The 24541-nt window shown below is 41.0% G+C and overlaps 1 protein-coding gene across 5 annotated transcripts; it reads right to left on the reverse strand.

Moving 5' to 3' along the window:
* Positions 1–518: 518 nt before the first annotated feature.
* sfmbt1 (Scm like with four mbt domains 1) lies at positions 519–24541 on the reverse strand. Of its 5 annotated transcripts, none has more exons than XM_015009443.2 (21): positions 24438–24541; positions 17192–17322; positions 17001–17095; positions 16194–16437; positions 14906–14994; positions 13579–13831; positions 11049–11146; positions 10811–10912; positions 10257–10416; positions 10072–10154; positions 7654–7780; positions 6552–6665; positions 6384–6423; positions 6238–6305; positions 5999–6138; positions 5008–5117; positions 4453–4628; positions 3122–3300; positions 2814–3038; positions 2107–2235; positions 519–1982 (listed from the first exon to the last, which is right to left on the reverse strand). In XM_015009443.2, the coding sequence occupies exons 2-21, from the start codon at positions 17214–17216 to the stop codon at positions 1842–1844; spliced, it is 2598 nt and encodes an 865-aa protein (XP_014864929.2). In that variant the 5' UTR covers positions 17217–17322; positions 24438–24541; the 3' UTR covers positions 519–1841. The 5 variants fall into 5 exon arrangements, with proteins under 5 accessions (XP_014864929.2, XP_014864927.2, XP_014864928.2 ...); XM_015009441.2 differs by having other exon boundaries at positions 6238–6308; XM_015009442.2 differs by having other exon boundaries at positions 6384–6426.

The following is a 24541-nucleotide window of genomic DNA, read 5'->3' on the forward strand; positions in this document are numbered from 1 at the left end:
GTAAATTAAATTGACTGTAGGAGGCGCTGTTGCTTCTGTTGTCGTACCAGATATTTTCCTCTCCCGTCACATAAACATGGAAGAATAAGAAAATAAACACCAATTTTGATAGGTTTTGATTACTCCTTTTTTATCGTATGTTTTTAAAAACGTTTTTTTGCTACCATAGTGATGCCATACATTTCCAAAATTAACGGCTACAAATACATGTACATATTGTTTATCTGTTCCTCTAAATTTTATGTATTTATACTTTGTCTAATTCCGTTGTTAGCGTTCAGTTTTGATCAATAAAGCTGATTCTGACATGTTGTTGGAGAAGCACCTCACAGCTGAGTCGAGGTGTGGGGAGCGTCAGAATGTGAGAAAAATCTGCCAATTTTTCCTGTCTCTTCAAAGCTGAGTTTTGGCATTTATTTTAAAAAAGGTTTTATTACTTAACTGCTTCAAAAAAAAAAAAAAAGTCTTGCCAAAACCACAAAAAGCCCAAACGTCAAAGAAGTGAAATGACCACAGACTACCCGGGCTCATCGATCTTTATTGCAGTATTTCATTTTTGTTTACACAACACGCACGTTTGTTCTGCTTTTCTGAGAACAGAGGAACCTACAAGCAAATTAAAGAATGGAGGGCATAAAATGAAGCGTATACAAATTCAAACTACATGAAACGGCGAATTACAGAAGCATTTTCTGGTGATCGTCGTATTGTAGAGCTGCCAATTATTAGCTAAAAATGACTCCAACATGACAAACCGCACCTGCTTCCGAAACAAAGTCATACTCTCCTCTGGTGAAGGTTGGAGGCCTGTTCTGTGCAAATATTCTGTATGCTTTTGGACATCTACATGTTGCTTACGCAGAATTCTTTTGTCCAAATCACCCTGTTTTACTAAAAGATTTAATTATGTACACTATGTACAAACATGCACTGGGGCCACATCGCCATTCAGTGCCTTGCTTCGCTTGTGCTTGCATTGCAGAACCCTCGGAGCGAACCGGTCTTCCGAATGCGTGGGAAGAACAAATTTGGTCTTTGTAGGAACAAAACCACCAACATTTGAACAATTTCATTATAAAAAAATATCTCATTATTTTTCATCTTGAATGTCGTGTCTGGCTGTTAATTGGAACAGCAGCGGGCCTCATTTCTGAGAAAGCTAAGCCGGCACTTTGAAAGTGTTGCATCTTTTACTTGCGTCACAAGGATTTCAATGCATTTTAGTTTCCTTTACAGCACCACCTGTAATCTCTCCGTTTAAAGATGTTTTGAGAAAGAAGTTTTTGTTGTTTGTTTTTTTTAATGGCTAACACTTAAGCCTGTTGTATGCACAAAGAATATTGAATTTTTTTTTTAATCAAAGAAGTCTCTGTAAGCAGAAGCAATCTCACTATAAAAACCAAATGCAGGTTGGAACCGAAACACTCAGAAGGCAGAAGGTCGAGATGAAAAAATGCAAAACGGCTGCTTGGAGCTTGACGGCAGGTAATTGTCTAACTCTGACATCGTCCGATTTGATGGATTTTACGCTCCTCCGACTTAGAGCCTCTTTGTGTTATTAATGTGTCTCTCATTCTCTTCTTTAATGCGTGAAATGTTTTGTTTCCCTCTTCTCTCTGTCGCTTTCTCACTTCGTAAGATCCAAGCTCATCTGAAAGAATGCGATTTATGCAAAAAAGCCACACAAAAAAAAGTCCAGTGTAAAAAAACAAAAAAAAAAAAACTTGACAAAATGAAAAAAAAAAAAAAAAAATCTATTTTAAATAAAACTTCTTCCACATTTTTACAGGATCAATTCATAGAGCAGGAAGCAGCCATGTCCCGTTAACTTTCCCCATGGACTACGTGGCGAACTGCTGATAAAACGCCAGCTTGACCCTCTCGATGTGGTGGCACAGCTTTATGGCCGGTCCCAGCTTCAGGTCCATGCACTCCTGCACCGTCGGGAGGTTCAGCAGCAGAAGGGCCTGACCGTCGATCTCCTGCAAACACACATTTTCCACGCGAGATGAAACTTCTGCGTCGTTTCTGATATCGCTGAAGCTAAAATCCGATGTGAAGCTAGTCGAAACCTGTGGGGAGCCGTGTATCCCCGCTTTTTTTTACCTGATCCAAGAAAATCCTCGCGAGAGGTGCGCAGTCGGTGGTCCGGATGAAGCGCACCACATCAGAGACGCTCCACTCCAGAGGGCTCGTGTCCAGACACAGCTTCTGAGGAGGCTCGACCTTTGATGTCTGGAGAAACACAGATACGGAGAGTCAGGCCGAGATCTCACACAGCTGGAAAAAAATGGCACTGGACGTACACACTTTCGACATGAAATAACACTTTAGTCACACTAGTTATCTGGAAAACTTTTGAGAATGTGCCTTTCAAGTGGTAACTAGAGGTTGTTTTGTTTTGCTAACTTCAAAGTATGTGGGATACTGTTAATTTTTCTGAAAAAAGAAATGTACAAACGACTCCACGTCATCCTCGATACGCCGTCCCTGTTGTGAAACAAGGTGGTGGCTGCATCATGCTGTGGGAATGCGCCAATTCAGCACAGACAGGTCCATAAACTACACACTTTTCAGATTTTAATTTGTAAAAAAAAAAAAAAAAAAAAAAAAAAAAAGCATGAAATGTATTTATTATTGTGTTCCGACTTCAGAATTACTCTCTGTGTCGTTTAGTTCTATCTCCTGAAATCCCAGCGAAGACACAGAAATGTGTTGTTTGTAACTTGGTGAGATTGGCACCCGGGTTTTCAATTTTTCAGATAACTGAACACTGAAAGTAGACAATTTTTTTGTATTTTTATTCTCATCACCTTGGGTGAAGGAGGGTGGTTTTCGTCATCGGAGAAGGAAGGCGAGCGGGGTTTCCGCCGTCTCCGTGAGGGCCTGGGAGTCGGCGGCGGGGAGGGCGACGGCGTGGCGGGCTGAGATTTCTCGACAGATTGCTCAGAGTCATCTTGGAGGTCGTCCTGCAGCTCAGAGCCGGTGTCTTCGCTCAGGGAGTCATCTTCATCCAAGTCTTCCTCTTCTCCACTGCCCTGTGGGTCGAGATGAGCACAAGTGTGTCGGGACAAGCGTGCGATCATTCCCAGAACTGATGGAAAATGCTCGTTTCCTTTACCTGTGGGGAGCCGGCAGGCGTGTTGTCCACCGATGCCGAGGAGCGCCTCTTCTTGTGGACGAAGAGCTGCTTCCTCCTCTTCCTCCTGCGGCCCCTCCTCTTCACTCCACCCTCCAGGTTGGTGTGACCACCAGGTGGGCGGCCGACACGTTTGCTCTTCTTCTTCCCGCAGTAATATGCTGGTGAGAAGACAACATGGCAGCTCTGAAACGTTGCATTCTACATTGAGCGTGAAATTAATATATTACCGGGAGGGACGCAAACAAACATCAGTCTGTGACTTCTATTATTCCCCAAGGGAACCAACAAACATTTGGGAAATCGGAAAAATATGCAAATTTATTGCATCAGCTTGTTCTCGCCAAATCTGTGAGGCAGCTGCAGTTTATTTTGAGACATGTGACTGAAAACAAAGCTGTTCTGTACAAGCAGTGCAGCATGTTACTGAAAAAAATCTTTCAAGTGTGAATACCAGGATAAAATGTGCATGCTTGCCATTTTTCAAGATGGCCGCATTTTTTTTTTATCCTTTCAAACCAACTGTTGTCATAAAACGCTGAATGTTTTCATGACTCGGATGAAGTCTCACACTAATGAACGACTGGAAGGAGATGAAGATGTGCAACAGACAAAGAGACAGTCATCTTCATGTTTAGCTTTCATTTAGCATTAGCAGAGCTAAGATCCTTGTTGCTAGCTTTTTGGTTAGATGTGCGCTAACGACTGCCAATATATATATTATATATTCTCCAAAGAAACTAATGTCGGCCATTTTGTCGGCCACCTGAAAAAGAAAGCACAAGTTCAAGAGAACAAATCTGATTTCTGTGGATTATAACATTTAGGCTATGATTTGACACCAAACACATTCACTGGTGGTTCTAGTGCAAAAATATTTTTTTTATGTCAGGCATGTTGGGAAAAAAAAAATAAAATAAAAAATAGAATCAGTAAATATGATTTCTACGGGTCCAGCTGAGTCTGATTTGACACCGAAAGATTCATTTGTGATAAATATTGGCAAATTTTCTTTGACAGCCGTGGCGGCGGCCATCTTGAATTTTTCAGTGGCTAATATTTTTTATGTTTTTTTTTTGTAAAAAAAAAGGCAGCTTGTGGAAACATCTGTGCCGAATTAGGTTCCTGTTTCCCCATATGAAAGATTTTGCTGAAATATTCAACTACCTGCTGCACTAAATGTGAACAAAACTAATTCAGACATTTCTGCCTAATTTTTTTCCCAACTTTTCAAATAAGCATCTCTAAAGCTCTGTAAAAGTGTTAAAATGAAAACATTACGAGATAAACCCTTTGTGGTCATAAACACCTACTGTATTTGGTCTTGGTGAGGACAGAGCAGTTCTCTGAACAGTGCTCCAGAACCATGCGAGGTCCAAACAGGTTGGGGCAGCACTCCAGCTTGACGCAGGTCTTCCTGCAGAAGTCTGCCACACGATCGGCTGTGCGGACGATTTCCACGGTGGCCCGGTAGCTCTTCCCTTTGTACCTTATTCATAAAGAAAGATACTCGTAAAGAGACAAAACAGTGGTGTTTCTTCCACAAATACAAAGATTGCATCGCTAAGGGGGAGGAGACTTCTTACTCAACAACAAAGCGTGTCAGACCCTTTCTCAGACTCCTGCTTCGATTGAACCTGATCAAAGTAAGCTACCTAGACCGGCGAGGTCACGTTAAGTCCCCTAGGAGCGATCGGCGCCATAACGACTTCACAGGAGGAGCCTGAGCAGCAGCTCTATTGTGCTGAAAACACTTGTGCTTAATCCACAACGCGCCTTCAAACAGGCCAGCTGCGAACCCTCGTGCGATTTTAGGAAGTTCTCCGAGGTGCCGAGTCGAGCCGAGATTAAAAAGCGTTTCTTCTCACTTGGCTTTGAGTGTCTCTCCGTGGCCTTGCCAGCGGCTCTCCTGATCCAGCTGCAGCTCCCTCAGCACACGGCTCGGCTTGTACGCGGAGTTTATCAGCAGGGTCAGCACCTAGGCACAAAAGGAAACGGTTGCAACACTTCAGATTCGCAGTATCTCAAAAGACCAATGTGTCGAGTCACGATTGTTATCAGCAAGGCTTGTTGTTTGTGTGCCAGCGACAGGCGCTCGACATTTTATAACAGGAATATTCCTCGAGTTTAACCAAAACAGTTGTACAAGACAAATGCTAACTGAAGCATCCCAACTAAAAGGGACAGAACTGGCCTTCCGCTTCATAGCATTTGCAGTGTTAAGCATTTCTGCAAAGCATGTTTAACATCTACTAATCCGCCTCCCACACAGACATCATTAGCTGTATCAGGAAACATTTTAGCAGGCGTCGGACGGGTGCTCTGCTCTCGCGTGTTGAGAATGCGGTTGTGTTTCCCTTTTTCCTCTCAAAATGCGCTACAAAAACAGCAACTTAAGCAGCCGAGAAGTTCATTTCAGAGCACTTCCTTTGTCAAAAGCTGTGAGTCAAGTGGTGAGCGGCAAGAGCATTCCCCCCCCCCCCCCCCCGAACAAAGATAACATCTAATTTTGGAAAAGCAGGTTGTTTTGATGTGGGGTGAACTCTTGGTAGCAAGTTTAATTTAATAAAAAATTCTAAATAATACGCTTAGTGCCATGTGACATGAAGATACCGCTGTAACATGAAGTACGGGCCAAACACTTGGCTGCACTGACCACGTCGGTCAATGTTGATGGACGCCCAGACAAAGCAGAGTCAGGAAGTGGGATTTAAAAAAAAAAAGCCACATAAAACACAAATAAAAATATGCTGAACTTTGTAGGTTTCAGGTGTCAAATTGTGAGAGAGGCTACGAACACTTTTGTGAGGCACTTTGTCTTCTACTTTGTGTGTTAGTATTGTGTGTTACTTTCCTCACCTCTTTAAGAACGAGGACGCAGTTCCCCGGACCGATAAACTGAGGCAGCTCTGAGATGCGGCCTTTGTTGAGGTACGGCCCGGAGAAGCAGCGATGGTTGAAATAGATCTTCGGACAGCAGTATTTACCGTTGCCCTGTCCTGTTCGCCGAGATCGCAGGTTAGTGACAAAACAGCCACAGGCCACAGCCGACCAGTCACTAAACCGCAGCATAGCTGGACATCCTAAGACGTACTCACCCCCCGTCTCAGACTGATTGGCAATCTGCTGCTTGACGGCGTCGGGAGATGAAGACTTAGGGGGAGTCCTGCTGTAAAAACAGCAGAAACTCAGCAAGAAGTTGACAGACCGATCAATAATACACCTATACTTGACTGATACTCACTGCTTCTCTGGCTGCACCACGGCAATTTTTCTTTCTTTCTCTACTAAAAAGAAAATCCAGTAAAAACAAACAGCGGTCAGGATGAGCCTCAGTGGGCAGTGAGTCGGTGTTTCAACATCAGCTACACAGCGATCAGGAGGATCAGCTGTGTCGGCCGACGTCGTTTACCTGAGGGCTTGATGGGGTAGACCAGCGGGTAGCCGTTGGTCTCACACCAGCTGACGGGGAAAATGTCAAGCGAATCCATGTGAACTATCAGCTCCGGCATTGGCTGCTTCAGACCTGCGAACCACGAGCAGCGATGTGAGCATGTCACTTCCTGTGACAAGTCAGGTCTTAAAATCCTAAAAAGTCGTCCTTCACCAAGACCAGTTGGAAGTGATTTATTACACCGAAAATGTTGTTACGTCGGGATGCTTTTTAAAGTTATCAAATATAGCTTGTTGGGAACTAAAACAAGAGTTTGAACATTGATAAAAGATTTTTTTTTCATTGATTCTAAAATCATTTTGTAAAAAATTGTCACTGGTACAAAATATTCTCGAGATGCTATTTTTAATAAAAATGCAAATATGATATGTGAGATGGGTTTTTGTTGGGTTGCAACTGTATGAATTCTTCTTTGTGGCATTTTTTGCTTGAAATATGTCAGAAATAATAAACCGTTTGAGTTTACTCAGCGTAGGAAGAGAAATCCGTTTAATCTGGACGCATCTGGAATGGACCATTTTCAGTAAAAATAAAATGAAATAAAATGTGGGGAGCTAAAAAAAAATCAACAAACAAACAAAAGGCTTTAAAAGGGATTTCTGAATAATGCATAACATTTGGTTTCTTTATTGATTCTTCTTGGTATTTTTGATTTTTTCTTCACTGATTTTTTTTTTTTTTTTTTTTACAGGCAAGGCAGTTATTTTTCTTGCTGAAAGAAATATTCACATTTGTGGAACTAACAAGGATTTTCAATATTTAATTAATCAAATATTCAGTTTTAACTTTTATAGTGTTTATTAACTTTAACCGGTTGGCTTTTAGTCAGAAATATAATGTTACATCGAAGTAAAATATGCCTTTTTTTCTTCTATGCTGAGTCATTTCAGGAGAATTAAGTCATTAAAAACATTTAAAGTCAAATTTAATTCATTGTTTTGTTTACTAGTCTAACATACAGTATTGTTTACTGCACAGAGAAAATGAACAAACCCCAAAAACTTTATTTACCTTTCTTAAACAAACTGAACAGTTTTCCTCCCCCCGTCCCCTGTCTCACCTTCCAGGCTGAGCCAGAGGTATTGCCCTTTGACCCTGGTGACAGTCGCCACGTGAATGTTCTCGGGTGACAGTGGGTTGACGGCCTCTAGTTTCATGGCCTCTTTGAAGCCGTGTTCGCCCTGCTCCTGTGAAGACCAGAGTAACAGAACAATTTTAGTCTAACAGCTGACGCTGCAAAAACAAAGCGGCGCCGACGAAAATCAGATCTTTATCGCCGCCGTTTCTTTACGCTGCCAGTCGCACGGATACAATCTCGTTATCTCCGTTTCGTCCTTTCTGAACGTTTGTGAGGGAAGACAAAAGTTTGGGCCGGACAGCAAAAAAAAAAAAATCTTTTTACAGCAGTGGTCAGATTTGTAAGCAGCCCAGATAAAGATGTGAAAAAAACAACAAAGCTTTAAAATAAACTCATATTTACTGCACCAACGTCACTGGTGGCAAAATGATTAGTATGCCCAATCGTTTTGGCTTTATTAGACGTCTTAATAAAGAAAAGATGAATCCAACAGAGGCTTCCTGTGGCAATATAACGTGCGAAAGAGGAAAATTTCTTCTCACCAAGTCTCCATAACAACAATTAGATGCCATTTACGTAACAAGCAGTTGTTATGCAGGGCATCACAAATGTAGAGTTTGGCAACAAACTTTGTCGAAGTGAAATAAAACAGAAAAGCTCCTGTTCACACCGTTAAATATGGCGGCTGACCTGTCACGCTGCAGCAAGGTTTCTCTTCCAAAAGCTCCTGGAGCCTTGTGAAATCATTGAAAAACATTTTAAATACAAATACGGTTCACGTTACCAAACTAATAATGTATCGTCGTTGGTCGGTTAACAGGAAAATGGTCTGAAACGTTTGGGCCGAATAAACACTCAAATGGTTCCCTGAACTGATGTATTTTCTGAAAAGAACCATTTTACAACAGAATGTATGTAAGATTTCCAATACAGCTGAGCGATTTTATGGCTTCAAAATGAAATCTCCAGGTCTGATTTTAAATGATTTCCTGTTTTTTTTGTTCTAAAAAACACTTTTTTAGAAAAGAAGGTGTTCTTTTCTAAAAAAGTGTTTTTGTTTTTTTTTTTATTTCACTAATCCCTTTTGTGAGTTGTGTGACAGAGCATTAGGGCCAGTCTATGAGAATTTGTGTTTATTTAGGAGAATATATTGATGATATTAGCAGAATAAAGATACAATTTCACCAGAAGAGCCTCTTAAAATTGGAAGAAAAAAAGTTACTTTATCGACAAAAAAGAGTAGACAAATTAATGCTTTGCTATTTTTTGTGTAGGAGTTTTCCTAAAATTAGATTAGGACACCACTGTCCTAATCTTGGTAATATTACGACTTTATTCTCATATTATTACCACTGTCTTCTTCTAACATTGACTTCATTTTCATTAAAAATAAAAAATCTTTGCCTGATCCCTATATATTGTCAGAGTTGACCTGAATTCAAATAAACAGATGCTGTAAAACAAGATGGCCGCCGTGGGCATGCTGACTCTCTTCACTACGGAAACCCAAGGAGTGCGTTGATGAAAAAAAAAATCTAAAAATGTAATCTTCAAAAGATGTGATTAATGGCTAAACGTTTCCAGTAGAACAAGTCTAGACCTTCTTGTTGTTTTTGATTAAAAACGCCATAAAGCCTTGAGCTACCAATCTAATAAACCGTTTACAACTCTCCTCCGTTCTTTTGTCAAGCATTAGGAACATTTTATGTAATATGTAAACAGCTTGTTTTCATTTGAATCGCAATGTTGAAAATCAATATTTCTCTCTTTTAACGAAAAGCTTTTCTTGTTTTAACGCTGATTAACAGAAGGAGTGCCAGTAAATGTCTGAATAAGGCTAAGATTTGATTTTTGTTAGTTTCTACTGTAAAAAAGATTCTACTTAGGGAAAAAGCCAAGTTAATTTTATGGCTTTTTAATCATCAGAACCAGGTTTCTTCACACGTCTGCAGTAGATAAACCAAACTCCAACAGTACGTGGAACGGTGTTTAATCTGTAATAACCAACAAGGCAGCACTGGACTCAAACCCATCCATATGGAAAGGTACTGACACCCTGACTGGTGAAACTGCAGCTGCAAACCTCAAAAAGTCATGCTGTTGTTTTTTTTTTATCTGTATCCAGTACATATATTTACTTAAATTCAAATACAATCATCTTTCCGCCTCATTTGGTCATAATGATGAACAGCACTCAGCTCCAGCCGGGTCTGAAGGACTTCATTTGCACATGCCCACTTCATTTCTTTAGGCCACATTTAGCACAGCCTTAACAAGACAGAAATAAACCCTTCATATAAAAAAAAAAATCATAGATCATCACAACACTTAATCGCCATTTTCAGGTCAGTGAGGAGCACAGTTTTTACACGACAGGTCGCCAGACGGAAAACGACTCACAACGGGGAAGCAATGCTGAGGAGCGGCCTCGGCCTCGCACTGCTTCAGGTAGTCGGCCCAGTCAAAGTCAGAGCCCTGGAAACCTGTTTGCAGTGAAGGAGAGACAAAAAGACAAGGAGGCAGGTGAGTTGAGCTGAGAGAAGAAGGGAGGGAGAATCTAGAGTGAGACGGTGAAGAGAGCAGACCTGGTGGGGGGCTGAGGGGCAGCCCGTTCTTCAGACTCCACTGCGCTGGGAATATGCCCGGACTGTCTCTGTGACAGAGGAAGGATCGTCCCGCGGCCTCCGACTCCTCTATTCCACAGAGGTCGTCCATCGTCACCAGGAAGTATTTCTCATCAAACACCTGGTAAACAAAGAAGGAGATGAAAAGTGTGTAAACGTATGAAACTTCAACGTTTACACACTGCCGGTGTGTCTCTGTGTTAACATTTGGTTAAAATGAGCCCAGAAATTTTATTCAGGTGAGAGTAGCAACACAATAAAGTTACTCAGGTAAAAGTAAAAAGTGAAGTGTAGTTAAAAATACTCCTAAAAGTAGATTTTTCCAAAAGATTGCTCAAGTAAATGGAACAGAGTAAATGTAACTAGTTACTACCTGCCTCTGGTGCCAACCAACCAGCATTATGTGGACGACTGAAGTTATGAATATAAATATATGTAGGTAATAATAAAGGCAATAATAAACACAAACATCAGCGAGGAACTTGCTGCACAGGAGAAACGAGAGCCGCCGTTACCTTGGTGACAGTCGCAGGCCTGATGGAAATCGGTGCCGCCGGGTCAACAGCTTCTAGTTTCATCCCGTCTTTAAAACAATGATCTGCGACAGCGGGCTGATCCTGAGCGAGACACCCAGAACACACACTCTGTGTTAGTCCGTTTCAGAAGCACGCACTCGAAGACGTGATCAAATTATCGCCGCCGGATAAACAGACGCGTTTCGGTAAAACGCACAAAAAGCGGCGCTGGCGTTACCTTAGCGAGCTCTGCCGTCAAAGCGTCGTCCTCGGGAAGGTCGCTAATCCGCTGCCTCACCTCCTCCCACTCCTCCTCGGATCGCAGCGCCAGCAGCTCTGGAGAAAATAAATCCACAACAATCAGCTGCTGGAGTATAAAGAACAGCTATTGTTGCTTAATTATATATATATATAAAAAAGGGTATTGTTTTATTGTAGTAATTAAACTTGCAATGCTGTTTTGGAAAAAAAAAAAAACAGTTTAAAAATACCAGTTAGAGGACAGTAAAAGTGTCATGTGTCTTTTCATAGTTTGGTGCAAAATGTAATTGTAAAATGTAAAATGCATTGTTTCTGTGAGAAAGTGCTGCGTTTCCACTGACAATGCAGTAAATTATGAATATTTATCAGATTATGAATGCGACTCGAATGCTTCGGTTCAGGCAAAACTGACCAGGTGAAGTAAGTTTTGACAAGACTCGGTAAAGACATCGTGATGTTATTGCTGATATTCTTTACCGTAAAAATGGCACATGGATGTCCGCTTATGACAAAGCAAAATGTTTGGGTATGACACAACTCGCTTCAATTTCCAACCATTTCTAATTAATTGAATAAATTCCTGAACATTTCCAGAATTTGCCAGCTAAATTTCCCACAGAAAGTTTGTAAAAATGCTTGCTGGCTCTTTGCAGCCCTAATCTGTGGTCAGGATTTCAGCAGTTATCTGTGTAGCTACCATTTACAGCGGCTAAAACTGATGTCACTCTGAGTGAGCAGCATATGTTGTTTATGGTCGCAACAACATGTGCGTACTGTTTGTTGGCTCATCTAGAGAGATGAGAGGAGAACAACTTCTACTATTTTTAGAAAGGTGACACAAGGCAAAGGCTCTAGGTGAAGCACAGGGATGTTTTACACCAACATGTATTGTTGTAATGGACAAGAGGTGTACACCAGGGAAGACATGATTTTTATTTTATGTATTTTTTATTTTTTACTAATGCAAGCTGTTTGAGAACGGTAATACGCCACTACCAGAACCCAGTCTGATACTTTGTTGCAATTGAAAACGCAGAACTAGTTCAAACTCACTCACTAATGACATTTCTGACGTTGAAGTATCAGTTTGTATGGAGAACCACAGAGCTCTTGTCAACAAGGCTTTAATCCATTTGCTAGGCTAATGTTAGCATGTTTTCTCTCTGTTTTGATTGTTAGATTCTTTTGTGCAGACACAACTTAGAAAAAAAGTTTGTTCTTTGCCTTCATAAACAAAGCACTTTGCATTCTAGATCATAACATTTAGTGCTTTATCTCCCTTTTACACCGATTTCCCCTCCCCACAGTAATAGCCTCGCAGCTAATCTGACACAACCTGGAGGCCACAGCGGCCAATACTGGTTTTTTTCTCGCTGTGATTGTAGTAATGATTGATTTTGGTTGGGAAAACCAACATTGGCTAGAAAAAACTAAACTTTGCTAAGTCAGCTGAGTCATGTGCCTGGCCATGAATGCACTTCTTTCTGCAAGCCAGAAAACTAAGAAGAACAATAGAAGGGCAAGATGATCACATGGATGATCACATGGTCACAATCTGAACATGTCTGAGCTGAGCATCAACAAAAGAGGTTAAAAATTCTTTACACTGTAGTTTAATATAAAGGAAACTCATTTTAGATCACATTTTACAGTCGTTTACTAGCAAACAGTTATTCTTATTTTTGTTTTTTACCAAAATAATGAAAAAAATTCACAACGCTTCAGTTTGTCACAATGACATAACTAATGCCAACTTGCCTCATACTTTTGCTTTAAACCTGGATAATAACATGTTTTAAAGTCAGTAAATTACAGATTGCCTGTTACTAATGTGTGATATTTCTGGAGTGAACCACAAACAGATCCCAGCAATATTCTGTATGCATCATCCCACCTCTATTTCTTAATACCTAGATAATAACACTCTCCTTTTTGTTTTGTAAACTGTAAACTTTGTTTGGCTACACAAAGTTGAGCTAAAACCTCATTTTGTTATATATATATATATATATATATATATATATATATATATATATGCTCATTTAACACTGACATTCTTTCGATGAGTTTCACTTCTCCCTACTTTCTGCTTCTTGCTTCTGTAAGCAGTGTCCAAATGTATAAAAAAAAACTACATTAGCACAAAAAAAAGGGGGCCTGACATTAAAAATCAATAAGCCTTTAGCTGTAGTGGCAGTAGAAGAGAAACCAGCTGTGTCATCACGTACAGTGTACAGCCATTAGGGCTTTTTTATATTTTGCATACAAACAAGATCGTATTTACAGGCTGCAGTCCTGAAAATTGCTCTAATCATGAATGGAAAACTAATTTCAAGCTCTACTGGGTCACTGTCCCTTTATTTTCTTGTCAGTGCTGAAGAACAAACACGCTGAATGCAGTTAGTGATCAACCGATTTCTGTTACATTATGTTGTTTATATTTTCATAAACATCCATTAGACTCATGCCTTTTTCCCTCGAAACTACAGAACTCGAGAGCCGCTGACCTGAAGGAGGCCTCAGGGTGCAGCCCTGCTCTTTAGCCCAGCCGGGTGGGTGCAGACGTGGGTGGAGGTAGAAGAGCCAGAGGGTAGCAGGCGTGTCCGGGAGGCCCTCGGTGCCCAGCAGGCGCAGCTTCAGCCTCCCGCCGACGTTTTCCTCCACCTCGGCGGCCCAGGCCAACCACGGGTCCACGCCGTCCTGGAGCTCCACGTAGCATCCGGCGGTCAGGAGCTCCACCGGGTCTCTGCCGCGCTGGGGCTGAGGAGCGAGAGAGGTCGTGAATGCGGACGCGCGCCTCGGCATGGAGAGGGAGAACGCGGCACGTGTGACTCAGTGGCAGGACCAAAGTTCGGCCGCTGGAAGCCAACTAACAGCGGTGAAGAATTTCACAGGTTGCTCATCCTGCGAATGTGCTTTCAGCGTCTCGGCCTTAGTGGTGTAAACAAACGCTCAGTTTGGCCTGCGTTTTACCAACTGCATGCGAGTCTCACATGCCGGATTTTACTGCAGACGCAAAACCTCATTTCGTTCAGGCTGGAGCTTTTCATGCACTGCAAAAACACAAAATATTACAGAGTATTTTTGGCCCAGTTTCTAGTGCAAATGTCTTAGTGAACCAGAAATAATACAACACTAACTTACAGGTAGCTTTTCAGCAAGATATAGGAGCTTTAAGTCAATAACTCCTTAATATTAATGAAAAAGTACAAGATATAAGTTCAGCAGTCTGCCGGTGGAGCAAGACTTTTCAACTTATAATATGAGAAAAATGTCTTGTTGCACTGAAAAATTATTTCACTTGTAACTAGTAGTTTTCCGTCAATATTAAGGAGTTACTGACTTGACAAAAGCTCCCACTTCTCACTGAAAAGTTACTTGTAAGTTAGTACACTCGAAATAGGACAAAAAACTAAGATATTTGCACTGGGAACTCTACCAAAAACACTTGGTAAGATTTTGTGTTTTTGCATAGCGACAGGCACGCTCAGCGTGAAAGTTGCATCGACTACGAGTTTTCATACTGAAAGAAAAACAGAAAGTAAAACATCACAGTTTTACTTTGAATCGGTTGCTCTGATCACCTCAGGCTACAAACTGTCAGTTTTTCTTTTCTTTTTTCTCTCTCTCTCTAAGTCAGTGAGTTATAAATACTGAAGTCAACAGAGTAACAGCTCTCGTCTGACTTTATTGTGGGAACCTTCATATGCTAATTTAAACCTTGCTGGCTGCTAGTATGTTGTTTAAAGGCAACAAACAGAAGCTTTACTGATATTAAAGCTGGGCTCCTTTAGGAGTTTAAGGCTGAGCAGATGTTGTGAACCACTGCCTTACCGTTTCCAGCAGACTGGCAGGCGCGCTGCACTCCTCAGCCAAGGCCTTCTCCAACACGGCCTCCCACTCTGGATGTTTCTCACGCACACCTACAGCAAAAGGTTCACAGACCACAGAGTTCAGGTCAGCCACCACAGGACCAGGAAGTCTTTAACAACACAAACACAATATTTTCCAGCGTCACTCATCTAACTCTTAGCTATGCTATTACAATTTGCTTTGTAATAAGTCAAAGCAAATTACTTATTACAATATTTACTGATTTAGGATTTGGCCTTCTTTTTTTTTTTCTTCTTTCAAATAAAAATGCTAAAAAGAAGGTTGAAGGTAAACCATGTTTTACAGCTTCTTGAAATAAAAATGAACACAGCGCTTCACACCGTTTGGACTTCGCCACATTTTGTGTCATTACAAACAAAATGAGACAAAATGTCTCATAATGTCCAGCATCCTTTTGGGATTTAATACAACATAAAGTAGCATGTAATTGTGAAGTGGGCGGAAAATGTTACATGGTTTTAAAGGGACAGAACTAAAAGTACGGCAAAGGTAGGAATTCTGCTCCTTTTACTCTGATTTCCCTAAATAAAATCTGCACTCAAACAGCGGGTCAGTTATCGCCCAGGTGGTACGGCTGGAACGATTAATCAGATTCATCGTGAAGAACCCATTAAAGTAACTAACTAGCTTAGCAATCGATTAATCGTTAACTGAAGTATACAGGCCACTTGCTGACAGAGCAACACAGTCAGAGCAGCAATTAAGACAAAAATATATAAAAAAAAAAAATTGCATTTTGCATTTAAGAATAAAATGACCTTCTTTGAATGTTAATATAATAAGTGGCGGAGTTCAAATTCTGTAAGTGAAATATCATATTGAGCACCTTTTGCTGGTTATTAATCGGTTAATCCAAAAATGTCATCAGCAGATCAGATTTTTATTTGCAATAAAAAATTGATCACTTATTGTTCTTTTTCCTATTAATTATGCTCTACGATCTGTAGGTCTCACTTATAAATTCCAAACAAAGTACGTTGAGTTTGTGGCTCTAATACGTCACAAAGGAGAGGAATATTTCTTAAGGCAACTTTATGCTCTGAAAACAATCATAATAAATAAAGTTTTTTTTTTCATGCACCCTGATCAGAAGGAACAGCTCTAGCTAAAGACATCATAGTATTATGATGACATTATTCTCATCTCTAACCACAGATATCGGTGTCTGATGCGCCAAAACTGTTTTTAAAACTTTTCCAGTCCGACTGAGTCAGAATCAACAGCTCACCCTCGGGGGGCCTCATGGTCTTGCCATGCTGCCGGCTCCAGCCCAGCGGGTGGAGGTCCGCTGTCATGATGTCGCACCAGAAGTCGGCGCGACGGTCGTCCTGGTAGCCCTCGTAGCGCAGCAGCAGCAGCTGGCCACACGTGGTGATGATGGCGGCCACCCAGTAGGGGGCGTCGGCCTCTGACCGGACGCACACCTCCAGCTTCATGCCCGGGGTCAGACCCGTCTGGAGTCCCTGGTCCACCTGAGGCACGACGAGAATTGTTAGGATTGTTTGAAATCAGCTGCAATCTACCGGAGTTCATGCAAATGAAGTCAATAAACTGACTTGAGTAGAGCTCCAATGTAGGCCTGCAACTAATGATTATTTTAGTAATTGATTATTCTGACGATTAATCGATTAATCACATTTTTAAAAATGAGCACATTCCCCAGATTTTTCATTTAACCACTTAAGGCTTTTTTTATACAATATTAGAAATACAAGCAAAAAAAAAAAAAAGCAAAAACATTTTTACAGAAAAAGGTGTTTTCATTTTGTACAGTTTTGGCTTAATTAATGCTCTAAATATGTTGTTTTTTCAGCAAATAGCTTTTTTATTTGAGTCTGCAATTACTCCAATTACTCTGACTTCCTTCACAGATTCATTGCGATTAATCGTTTGAGCGCAGCTTCAAGAAAACATCTTGTGAAATTTGTGATCATATCTGGGAGGCTGACTCCGACTTATTATTTGAATGATATTTTCATATTACAACATAGTTTAACTAAGCTAAAAAAAACAACCAGAAAACCTTTCCACCTACATGTTTGAAGGCGTGATGGGGCACGGCCACGGCTTCCGTCTCCTCCAGGTAGTCGTCCCAGCTGAAGTCAGCCACATCCTGAGCACAGTCACCATCTGAAACGAACACACACACACACACACACACATTTATATTCATGTGCTCCTTTCCGCCAACTCGCTTTAAGCAGCCGCTCATAGAGAAGTTCCTACCAGAGTCGGGCGTCTCCTGGCTCATAGTGGTGGCCCCCTGGAGGCTGAGGCTCGGAGCGCTGAGAGGGAGCAGATGAGAAGGATTGTTCTCCAGCGAGAGCGAGCGAATCAGACAAAACCGCTCCGAAGACCTAGCAAGAGAGGAGAATGATAGATCTTCAGCCGGTTCGGTGTTCTCTCTTGTCCACTGTCCCTCTGCTTTTGCTAAGCCAAATGATGACTGAAATTATTTTCGGCAATAAGATACGCGAGGTGCCATTTCTACTTCATAACAATAGACATGCCAGACCGTAAGGCGCAGGGGTTAAGCACAACCCACAGGAGGAGGCCTTAGTCCTCAACGCGGCGGTCGCAGGTTTGATTCCCGGCCTGGTGATTTGCTCTCTCTCTTTACCCACTTTCCTGTCTCAGCACTTTCAAATAAAGGGCACTGGAGCAAAAAAAACAACAAAAAAACAAAACAAAAAGAACTGCAATGATGCATGCAATAATAAATCAATAAAAATAAATATCGCGATAGAAATGTGATCGATGTCAATAGATAAAACATCTGATAGATTCAATATTGACTGAACTCTGATCCAAAACCGCACAGCATTCTGGGGGATGTAGGCAGAGGAAGAGCTTAAGTTGCAAAAAGATGCAGGTTTCATTTCATATCAGAAACAAACTTCTGGATTGGATTAAAATAATATCAGATACGGATACCGAATGTTTTCCAACAAACCTCTGAGGCCTTCACAGAACAACTGCTTCCAAACAGATTCACTTAAACACAAGCAAGACTCTCATTCTATAAGAATATCTAATAATAAGGTGACTTCTGAAGCCTGTTTGTGGAAATGAATGTTATCAGAGTATTGAAAGCACATGCACGCCACACTTTTCAGGTTTGCTTCCACTTTATACGTAGCGGCTGGTGGAATTTCAGGCTCAAAACAAAGAGAATTTCTGCTGCCTTAATTTGCAGCTTGTTTCAGAAAGTACAAAACGAAGGAGTGCTGACTTTTGCTGAACAATGCTGCCAAATCTTAAGTCAGAACATTAATATTCCAAAAGCTTCTCTTCTGGCCCTGCACTTAGCACCTATGTAGCACCCCAGATGGCTGGAAAATTTTATCTTGCAAAGGAGTCGCTTCCACTGGCGAATCTGATTTCTTTTTCTTCTTTTTTAAAAAAAAAAATCTTAATTGGGAGCGTCTTTTTAGACGATTCAAACGGCGGCTTGACGTGAATGTGGATAGTTTTGACACACGGAGCTGACCCCCGGCCTGGCTGTGAAAAGCAGATGAAATAAGTTAAAGCAACAAGAGGCGGCGGCGGCGTGAATGCGAAAGGAGGGACAGGGTGAGCGCTGGTTTCGGCCTCGGCTCCATTCAGCCGCGCTGTCAGCCTCGTCTTTGTCACATCTGACATCTCTATTAAAACAGGGGCCGCCGCCGAGGGCCGGGGGCCGACCCCCTCCCCGACCGCCGGACTGCCACGGCGACCCCGGTGCTCCACTGGGACCAGCGCCGCCTTTCACCCGCGACCCCGCACCAGACTTTCTCTGTCTCTTCCCCCCCCCTTCCACACCTCCCAACTCTGACAAAAGACACACAAACCAGAGGTCCTCATTGTACTGGGAGGGGAGGGGAGTGCAGGGGGGGTTAGAAGAAGAGGAAAAAAAAGAGCAGTTGAGAAAAAAGTATAATTGCTTGCTTTATGATAAAAAAAAAGTCAAAATAAAAAAACAACAAAATCAACACATTTCTGACTCTACCCTGGGTCGTTTTAACTTTCCTATACAAACGAGCCCCCTCTGCCAAAACACAAAATTTATTAAGTATTTTAGGTCTAGTTTCTATATCTTACAGTTTTCTACATCTTAGAATAATTGAAATAACACAAAACAAGCTTAAAAGAGACTTTTCAGGAAGAATTAGGAGCTCATTTTAAGTAAATAATTCCTTAATATTGATGAAAAAGTACTAGTTATAAGTATGTCATAATATTGGAAAAATATATGTCTTACTTGCAAACTATTTCACTTATAACTTGAACTTTTCCATCAATTATTGACTTAAAAACAAACTGCAAAAATACAAACTCTTACCAAGTATCTTTCGTCTAGTTTCTAGTGAAATATATCTTAGTACACTTAAAATAAAATAAAACTGACTAACAAATAACTTTTCAGCAACACATAGGAGCTAGTTCTAAGTCAATAACCCCTTATTATTGATGGAAAAACTACCACTCGTTTATAACAAGACATTTTTCACATGTTATAAGTGAAATAACAATGAATAAATGGATAAAGCACTTTTTAAAACTACATTAAGGAACCATTGACTTAAATCAAGCTCCTACAAAGTTACTTGTAAGTTAGCATACGTGAACTAAGACAAAGCTAAGATATTCACACAAGAGACTAAACCAAAAACAGTCGGTAAGGTTTTGTTTCTTTGCAGCGTCACTAAGCAGCACGAGCCGTAGCTTTCTGCAGATGTTCAGCTGGTTTAGGCAGACAGGAAGAAAAGCAACTTCCCCGTTTTGCACGCAGCAGAGAGTGGTCTGCGTGGACCACAGCGAGCAAAGGTCCGCCTCGATCTCGCGCCAACCGACACTCTGACTGAACCCGAAAGACGAGAGCTTCCAAATGTGTACACACACACACTCACACACACACACACACGCCCACGCCAGGCACAAGGAGGCACTCAGAGGCAACAGGAGATCCACGCTGCACATCCCCTTTAACAAGCACTTACCGAATCATATCCTCATCAGCACTTAACAGTTCTAAAATAAATAAATAAAAACGCCTTTTTGAGCCTCCGACGTCCCCGGGTGGGGAAGAGCAACCCGATAACATGAACGTGCTACACAGACGGACGTCTCCCCGAACTCCGCTTGGTGGCATCTGCAGCTCACCGGCGCTTGCTTTCCACCGTAAGTGGCGATCAGGCAGGGGAAAAACAAAAAAAAAGGGATTTTCTCCTGCAATTAGTGGAGCTGAAAAGTATTTATACAGCCTGGGTCTGCGAGAGATTCTCACAGTATGAAAACGGTCACAGAATTTAGCGTTAAAAGCAAAATCAACTGTATGTGTAGAAGTGAGATGAGCTGATTGCATTTATTTAAAGAAAACTACCAATTGTTTCAACCTTTGCAAAGATGATATGTTGATTAATGAATGTAAAAGTTAATTATAACTGATTCATTAGTTGTTTTAAATTCACAAACTTGAGCCAAAAAAAAGCAGATTTTCTGGTTGTTTTTTTTAGTAACCATAAAGTTTACATAATGGATATTAGCTGGCTAATTAGTCTCAAATGGAGCCAGCAGTTGTCTGTACTTAGCATGTTGAGGTAGCAGCTTCATCTTAACATGAGCTAAAAGTGGCAGCCTTCTAGTTTACAGCTTCCTTGTTTTCCCTTAAAAATGGCGGGGAAACTATAGCTCACTTCTAAACGGCAGTGCACAGCAACAGGTGTGGGAGGGGGTTCAATAACTGGCAACTTTAAGATCAAAAAACAAGAATAAAATCGTCTCTTTTTCAGATTTGGTGCGGCAAAGCATCTTTTTAGGGAAACTGTACGTTTTACTCATCGTTTATACGAGGCTCTGACTGCATGCAAAGTTTAAAAAGACTGCCGGAAACTTTCAAAATGCGTTTCTTATCACGATATGCAGGGGGAAAAAAAAGAAGCTAAAGAGTTATAGGTGTTTAGCTTTATGTCTGCTCGTCTCCTACTCCTTCGTGAAACGTGCTTTCACAAAGTTTAACTCTTAAAAAGTGAGCTCATCGACATATTTGCTTCTGCTATCGGACAGAATGTGACGCTGACTGAGACCCAGCCTGTTCTGTGGAGATTAGACAAGATGCTAAAAATGGGGAGGGAAGATCATTCAGACGGAGAGATTTTGAGGCTGCTCAGTAACCGACTAAATCGCCACACGGATACCATAGTTCCAGAGTTCTTTATAAAAACTTAAAATACTCACCCAGATAAATCACTTCTTTCTTTTTTTAAATGAACTGCTCTCTGCACTGCGGTTGACTGAAATGTAACGCAGCCTCGGACTGAGCGGGAGGGGAGGCGGTAAGGTGTTGACAAAATGAAGGCGAGTCCCTGCACCGCCGGAGATGTTTTGGCATCAGTCCGCTACAGGACGACGGTATGATTCAGCCAAAAAAGGATAAAAGCAGGATTCATCAACAGTCAGGATACGAAGAACACAAGTCTGCTTCACTTGAAGTTTCTCTGTTTCGTTTCCCCCCAAAATAATTTAGAAAGCATCACATTCGCCAGAAATCAAGATGTTAAATGGAAAAATGTAAGCTACTAACAGTGAATCTGGGTTCCAGAGAGAAAGATGTTCCAAAAGGAAAAGGAAAAAAAAAAAAAAGAAAAAAAAAAAAAACAGAGAAAAGGTCTCGTCCGCGAAGGCTTGTAATTACCGCTGCAAAATGATCCGGCGTTGCCAATTTCTTTAATCACTCAGAGACCTTCCTGTGACACGACAAAAAAAAAAAAAAAAAAAAAAAAAAAAAAGAGAGAAGAAAAGAAAAAAAAGTTTGACTGGAACTAAAAAGCAAAGTATTGGACACAAAGGAGCAGAAGTGAATGAACCAGAGTAGAAAAATCCCTTCAGCAGAGAGTCACAGCCCTCATCTGCTTTTGTGTTTGTTGCATAGAAACAAGCCGCACGCTGCTATGATTTCAGAAAGGATGGGGCTCCAAGATTTAAAAAAAACCCATCCTAGAATAAAAGGAAAATTATCACCTTTGAGAAATGTTTCTTTTTAAAAAAAAAAAAAAAAAAAAAAAAAAGCAACAACAACCTGTAATCTTAAATCATCCTAATATTACTGTTATCACTGCAGTTGTTGATGTTGCGCAACATATTACAAACAATACATTATTACAACTATCATTTCTAAAACCCAGCAGAGGTGTTCACTTAGAAATCTTTTTTTTTTTTGCCTTTGATATCATTTCATTCCACTCTGGACATGCAGTTATTGTGACAACAGATCAAACTAAATGAAAGTAAACTGATACTTGGTGTATTTGCTGTGTTCGCTGTAAGAAAAATACAAGTATTTATGTCTTAAAAATCTTACCATTTCAATGTCTTTCATCAAACCATTCCTGGAAATACCAGAGTTGTGTTTTTTTTTTTTCTTCCCCCCATTATACAGAGCATAGCACCTGTTGCTGAGCACTGCCAGTCAGCTGGCCTATAAAAAAAACTTTGCTTAAAAGAAAGACAAATGTCACTGTTTGGAAAAACAAAAACAGAATATACGTGCGCTACATTTACGTATGTGCCAACTCCACATAATAGAGTCAAAACAGCAAATACGGTAGCATTATTTTGGGCTAGTAATGTTATCTTCTTTTAGCAGAACAATGAAAGATTGTTGTTTCTCTTTTTTAATAGAAGAACATTATGCTATAACAAAAAAGTCTATTTGTCATGGTGATGATATTGTACTTTTATACTGAATCGTGAGAATCTAATAGATACCTGTAGCTACTAGTTCACAGCAAGGAAATATTTTATATTCTAATGAACTTAAATAATGTGATATTGAATAGCATTTCTGGGAAGATGAGCTTCAAGTTTTAATTTGAGGAACCCTGATCAGACTTCTTTTTTTTTTTTTTTGGCCAATCTGGGTTTCACTTTTCTTCCAGCTGTGACATGCAGAGTCCATGTTTTCCCCCCACTAACCCACTAGAAAAGATAAAAGAGAAAGGAATATGCAGCGGGTTCTTTGATGTCAGGTAGTAATTTGGAAACCCAACATAAAATGAAGGAACTACAAGATTATGTCTACTTATGCATCAAAGCACTTCTTTTCTAACAATTATATGACTTTTTATGAAGCTAAACAAAGCAGGGTAGCCATGTAAACAACGTTGGTCGATGTGCTCCTATGGGCTAAAATAGTGCGAGTTTTGATCCATTTAGTCGATGTGACAAGAAAAAAAAAATCGGATATTTTTCCACCGATCATGTCCGATATTGATATCTGGCTCATCGATTGGTGTTTTTTCTAGTTGGAATGCGTTTTGTTTACTTTTTCTACAAGATTTCTTTTTCCAAAATGTAACTACTCTAAACTTTAAAATAAAAAAAAACCCTGATAAATTATGGTTGACAAATTACGTAGTTTTGGGGATATGAACAGCCAGGAGGCGACCGACATATGGAGCTCACACTTCATACGGAAATTTTAATAACTCCAACTTCCTCAACTGCATTAATATGGACAACATGTAGTGTAGTCTCTAAAAGTCACGAGCTGGCCTGCTTACACCCACTATATCTATTCATCCTGCTGCAACTTCAAGACCAAAAAAACACGATGGAGATAAATAAATAAAAAAAAAACATTTTTGCCATCTGTTCAATAACAAACAGATCTCGTGAACTTGCAGAGAAGCTGCTGCGGCACGTCAGTCGGAGCAGCGCGATGCCAGCGGATCACTCAAGTTGCACAATAGGGAAGTTAAGAGGCCACATGAATAATCGGTTGCTTTGAGTCAACGTGGAAAACGTCAACAGTTTAGTTCGTGCAACGCATCCTCGCGTTCACCAGCTTCTCAAACCCGCGTTTAGTTTATTTTGGCGATCGCCTCAGAGAAACGGATCGGATGAGGTCGTGCAACCTTCATTATGTAAGGCTTCGACGTTAGAAATATACGGAGTTCTTCAAGGCCAAATAAGTGGAAATTTCCACAGAATCTTTTAAGTGCTTTTAGCCTGAAGATTGCAACGCTTGTTCAGACTAACCGCTGAATTTAGAAACAGTGAGAGAGAGAGAGAGAGAGCGAGAGAGAGACAGAGAGAGAGAGATGGGGCCAAGAATGGCTTTTGCAGAGAGAGACTAACACTGCGCTGACGGTCCAACTTTCACAATGAGCAAAACATGACACGTACCGGATTAAAATGCGAACCCGGTGAATTAGAAACCCCGACCCGAAGCGTGTCAGGGCCGTGCGGGACTCTTTGGACACATGGTGTGACCGACTGTGTCCGAGTCAAGTTACTGAACGTCACGGCTGGGGAGCAATATAGGAGCAAGCTTGGTGAGCAATAAGGGCGCTTACACTCGACCGAAGCCGACTCATCTTTTTGAGAGACGGGAAAAAAGGCGAACGCGCGCCCACTGCACCAAACACCGTTGGGAAAACGTGAAAAACAACACAGAGTACGTGAATATTTAGTCGCCAAATTCCCCGCTTACCGATAAGTAGTTTTTCCAAGTCGGTTTTTTAGATGCCGTTCCTCTCCGCCTGCTCGCTCTCGCAGCAGTGTTAATCCAGCGTGAGTGAAAAAGCCGGAGTACCG

This window comes from Poecilia mexicana, unplaced genomic scaffold (genome assembly GCF_051168715.1).
Source record: "Poecilia mexicana isolate PSO_F unplaced genomic scaffold, ASM5116871v1 scaffold_5, whole genome shotgun sequence".
In the NCBI taxonomy this organism is placed as follows: Eukaryota; Metazoa; Chordata; class Actinopteri; order Cyprinodontiformes; family Poeciliidae; genus Poecilia; species Poecilia mexicana.

What these genes read in the sequence shown, in the direction of transcription:
- sfmbt1 (XM_015009440.2), bottom strand. Translation starts at nt 17,216, where the DNA reads ATGAGCCAGGAGACGCCCGACTCTG. An exon ending in GCCCCTCAGCCCCCCACCAG is followed by an intron (nt 10,155 to 10,256) that starts GTCTGCTCTCTT and finishes CACTGCAAACAG; the next exon opens with GTTTCCAGGGCTCTGACTTT. An exon ending in GTGGTGCAGCCAGAGAAGCA is followed by an intron (nt 6,309 to 6,383) that starts GTGAGTATCAGT and finishes CTGTTTTTACAG; the next exon opens with CAGGACTCCCCCTAAGTCTT.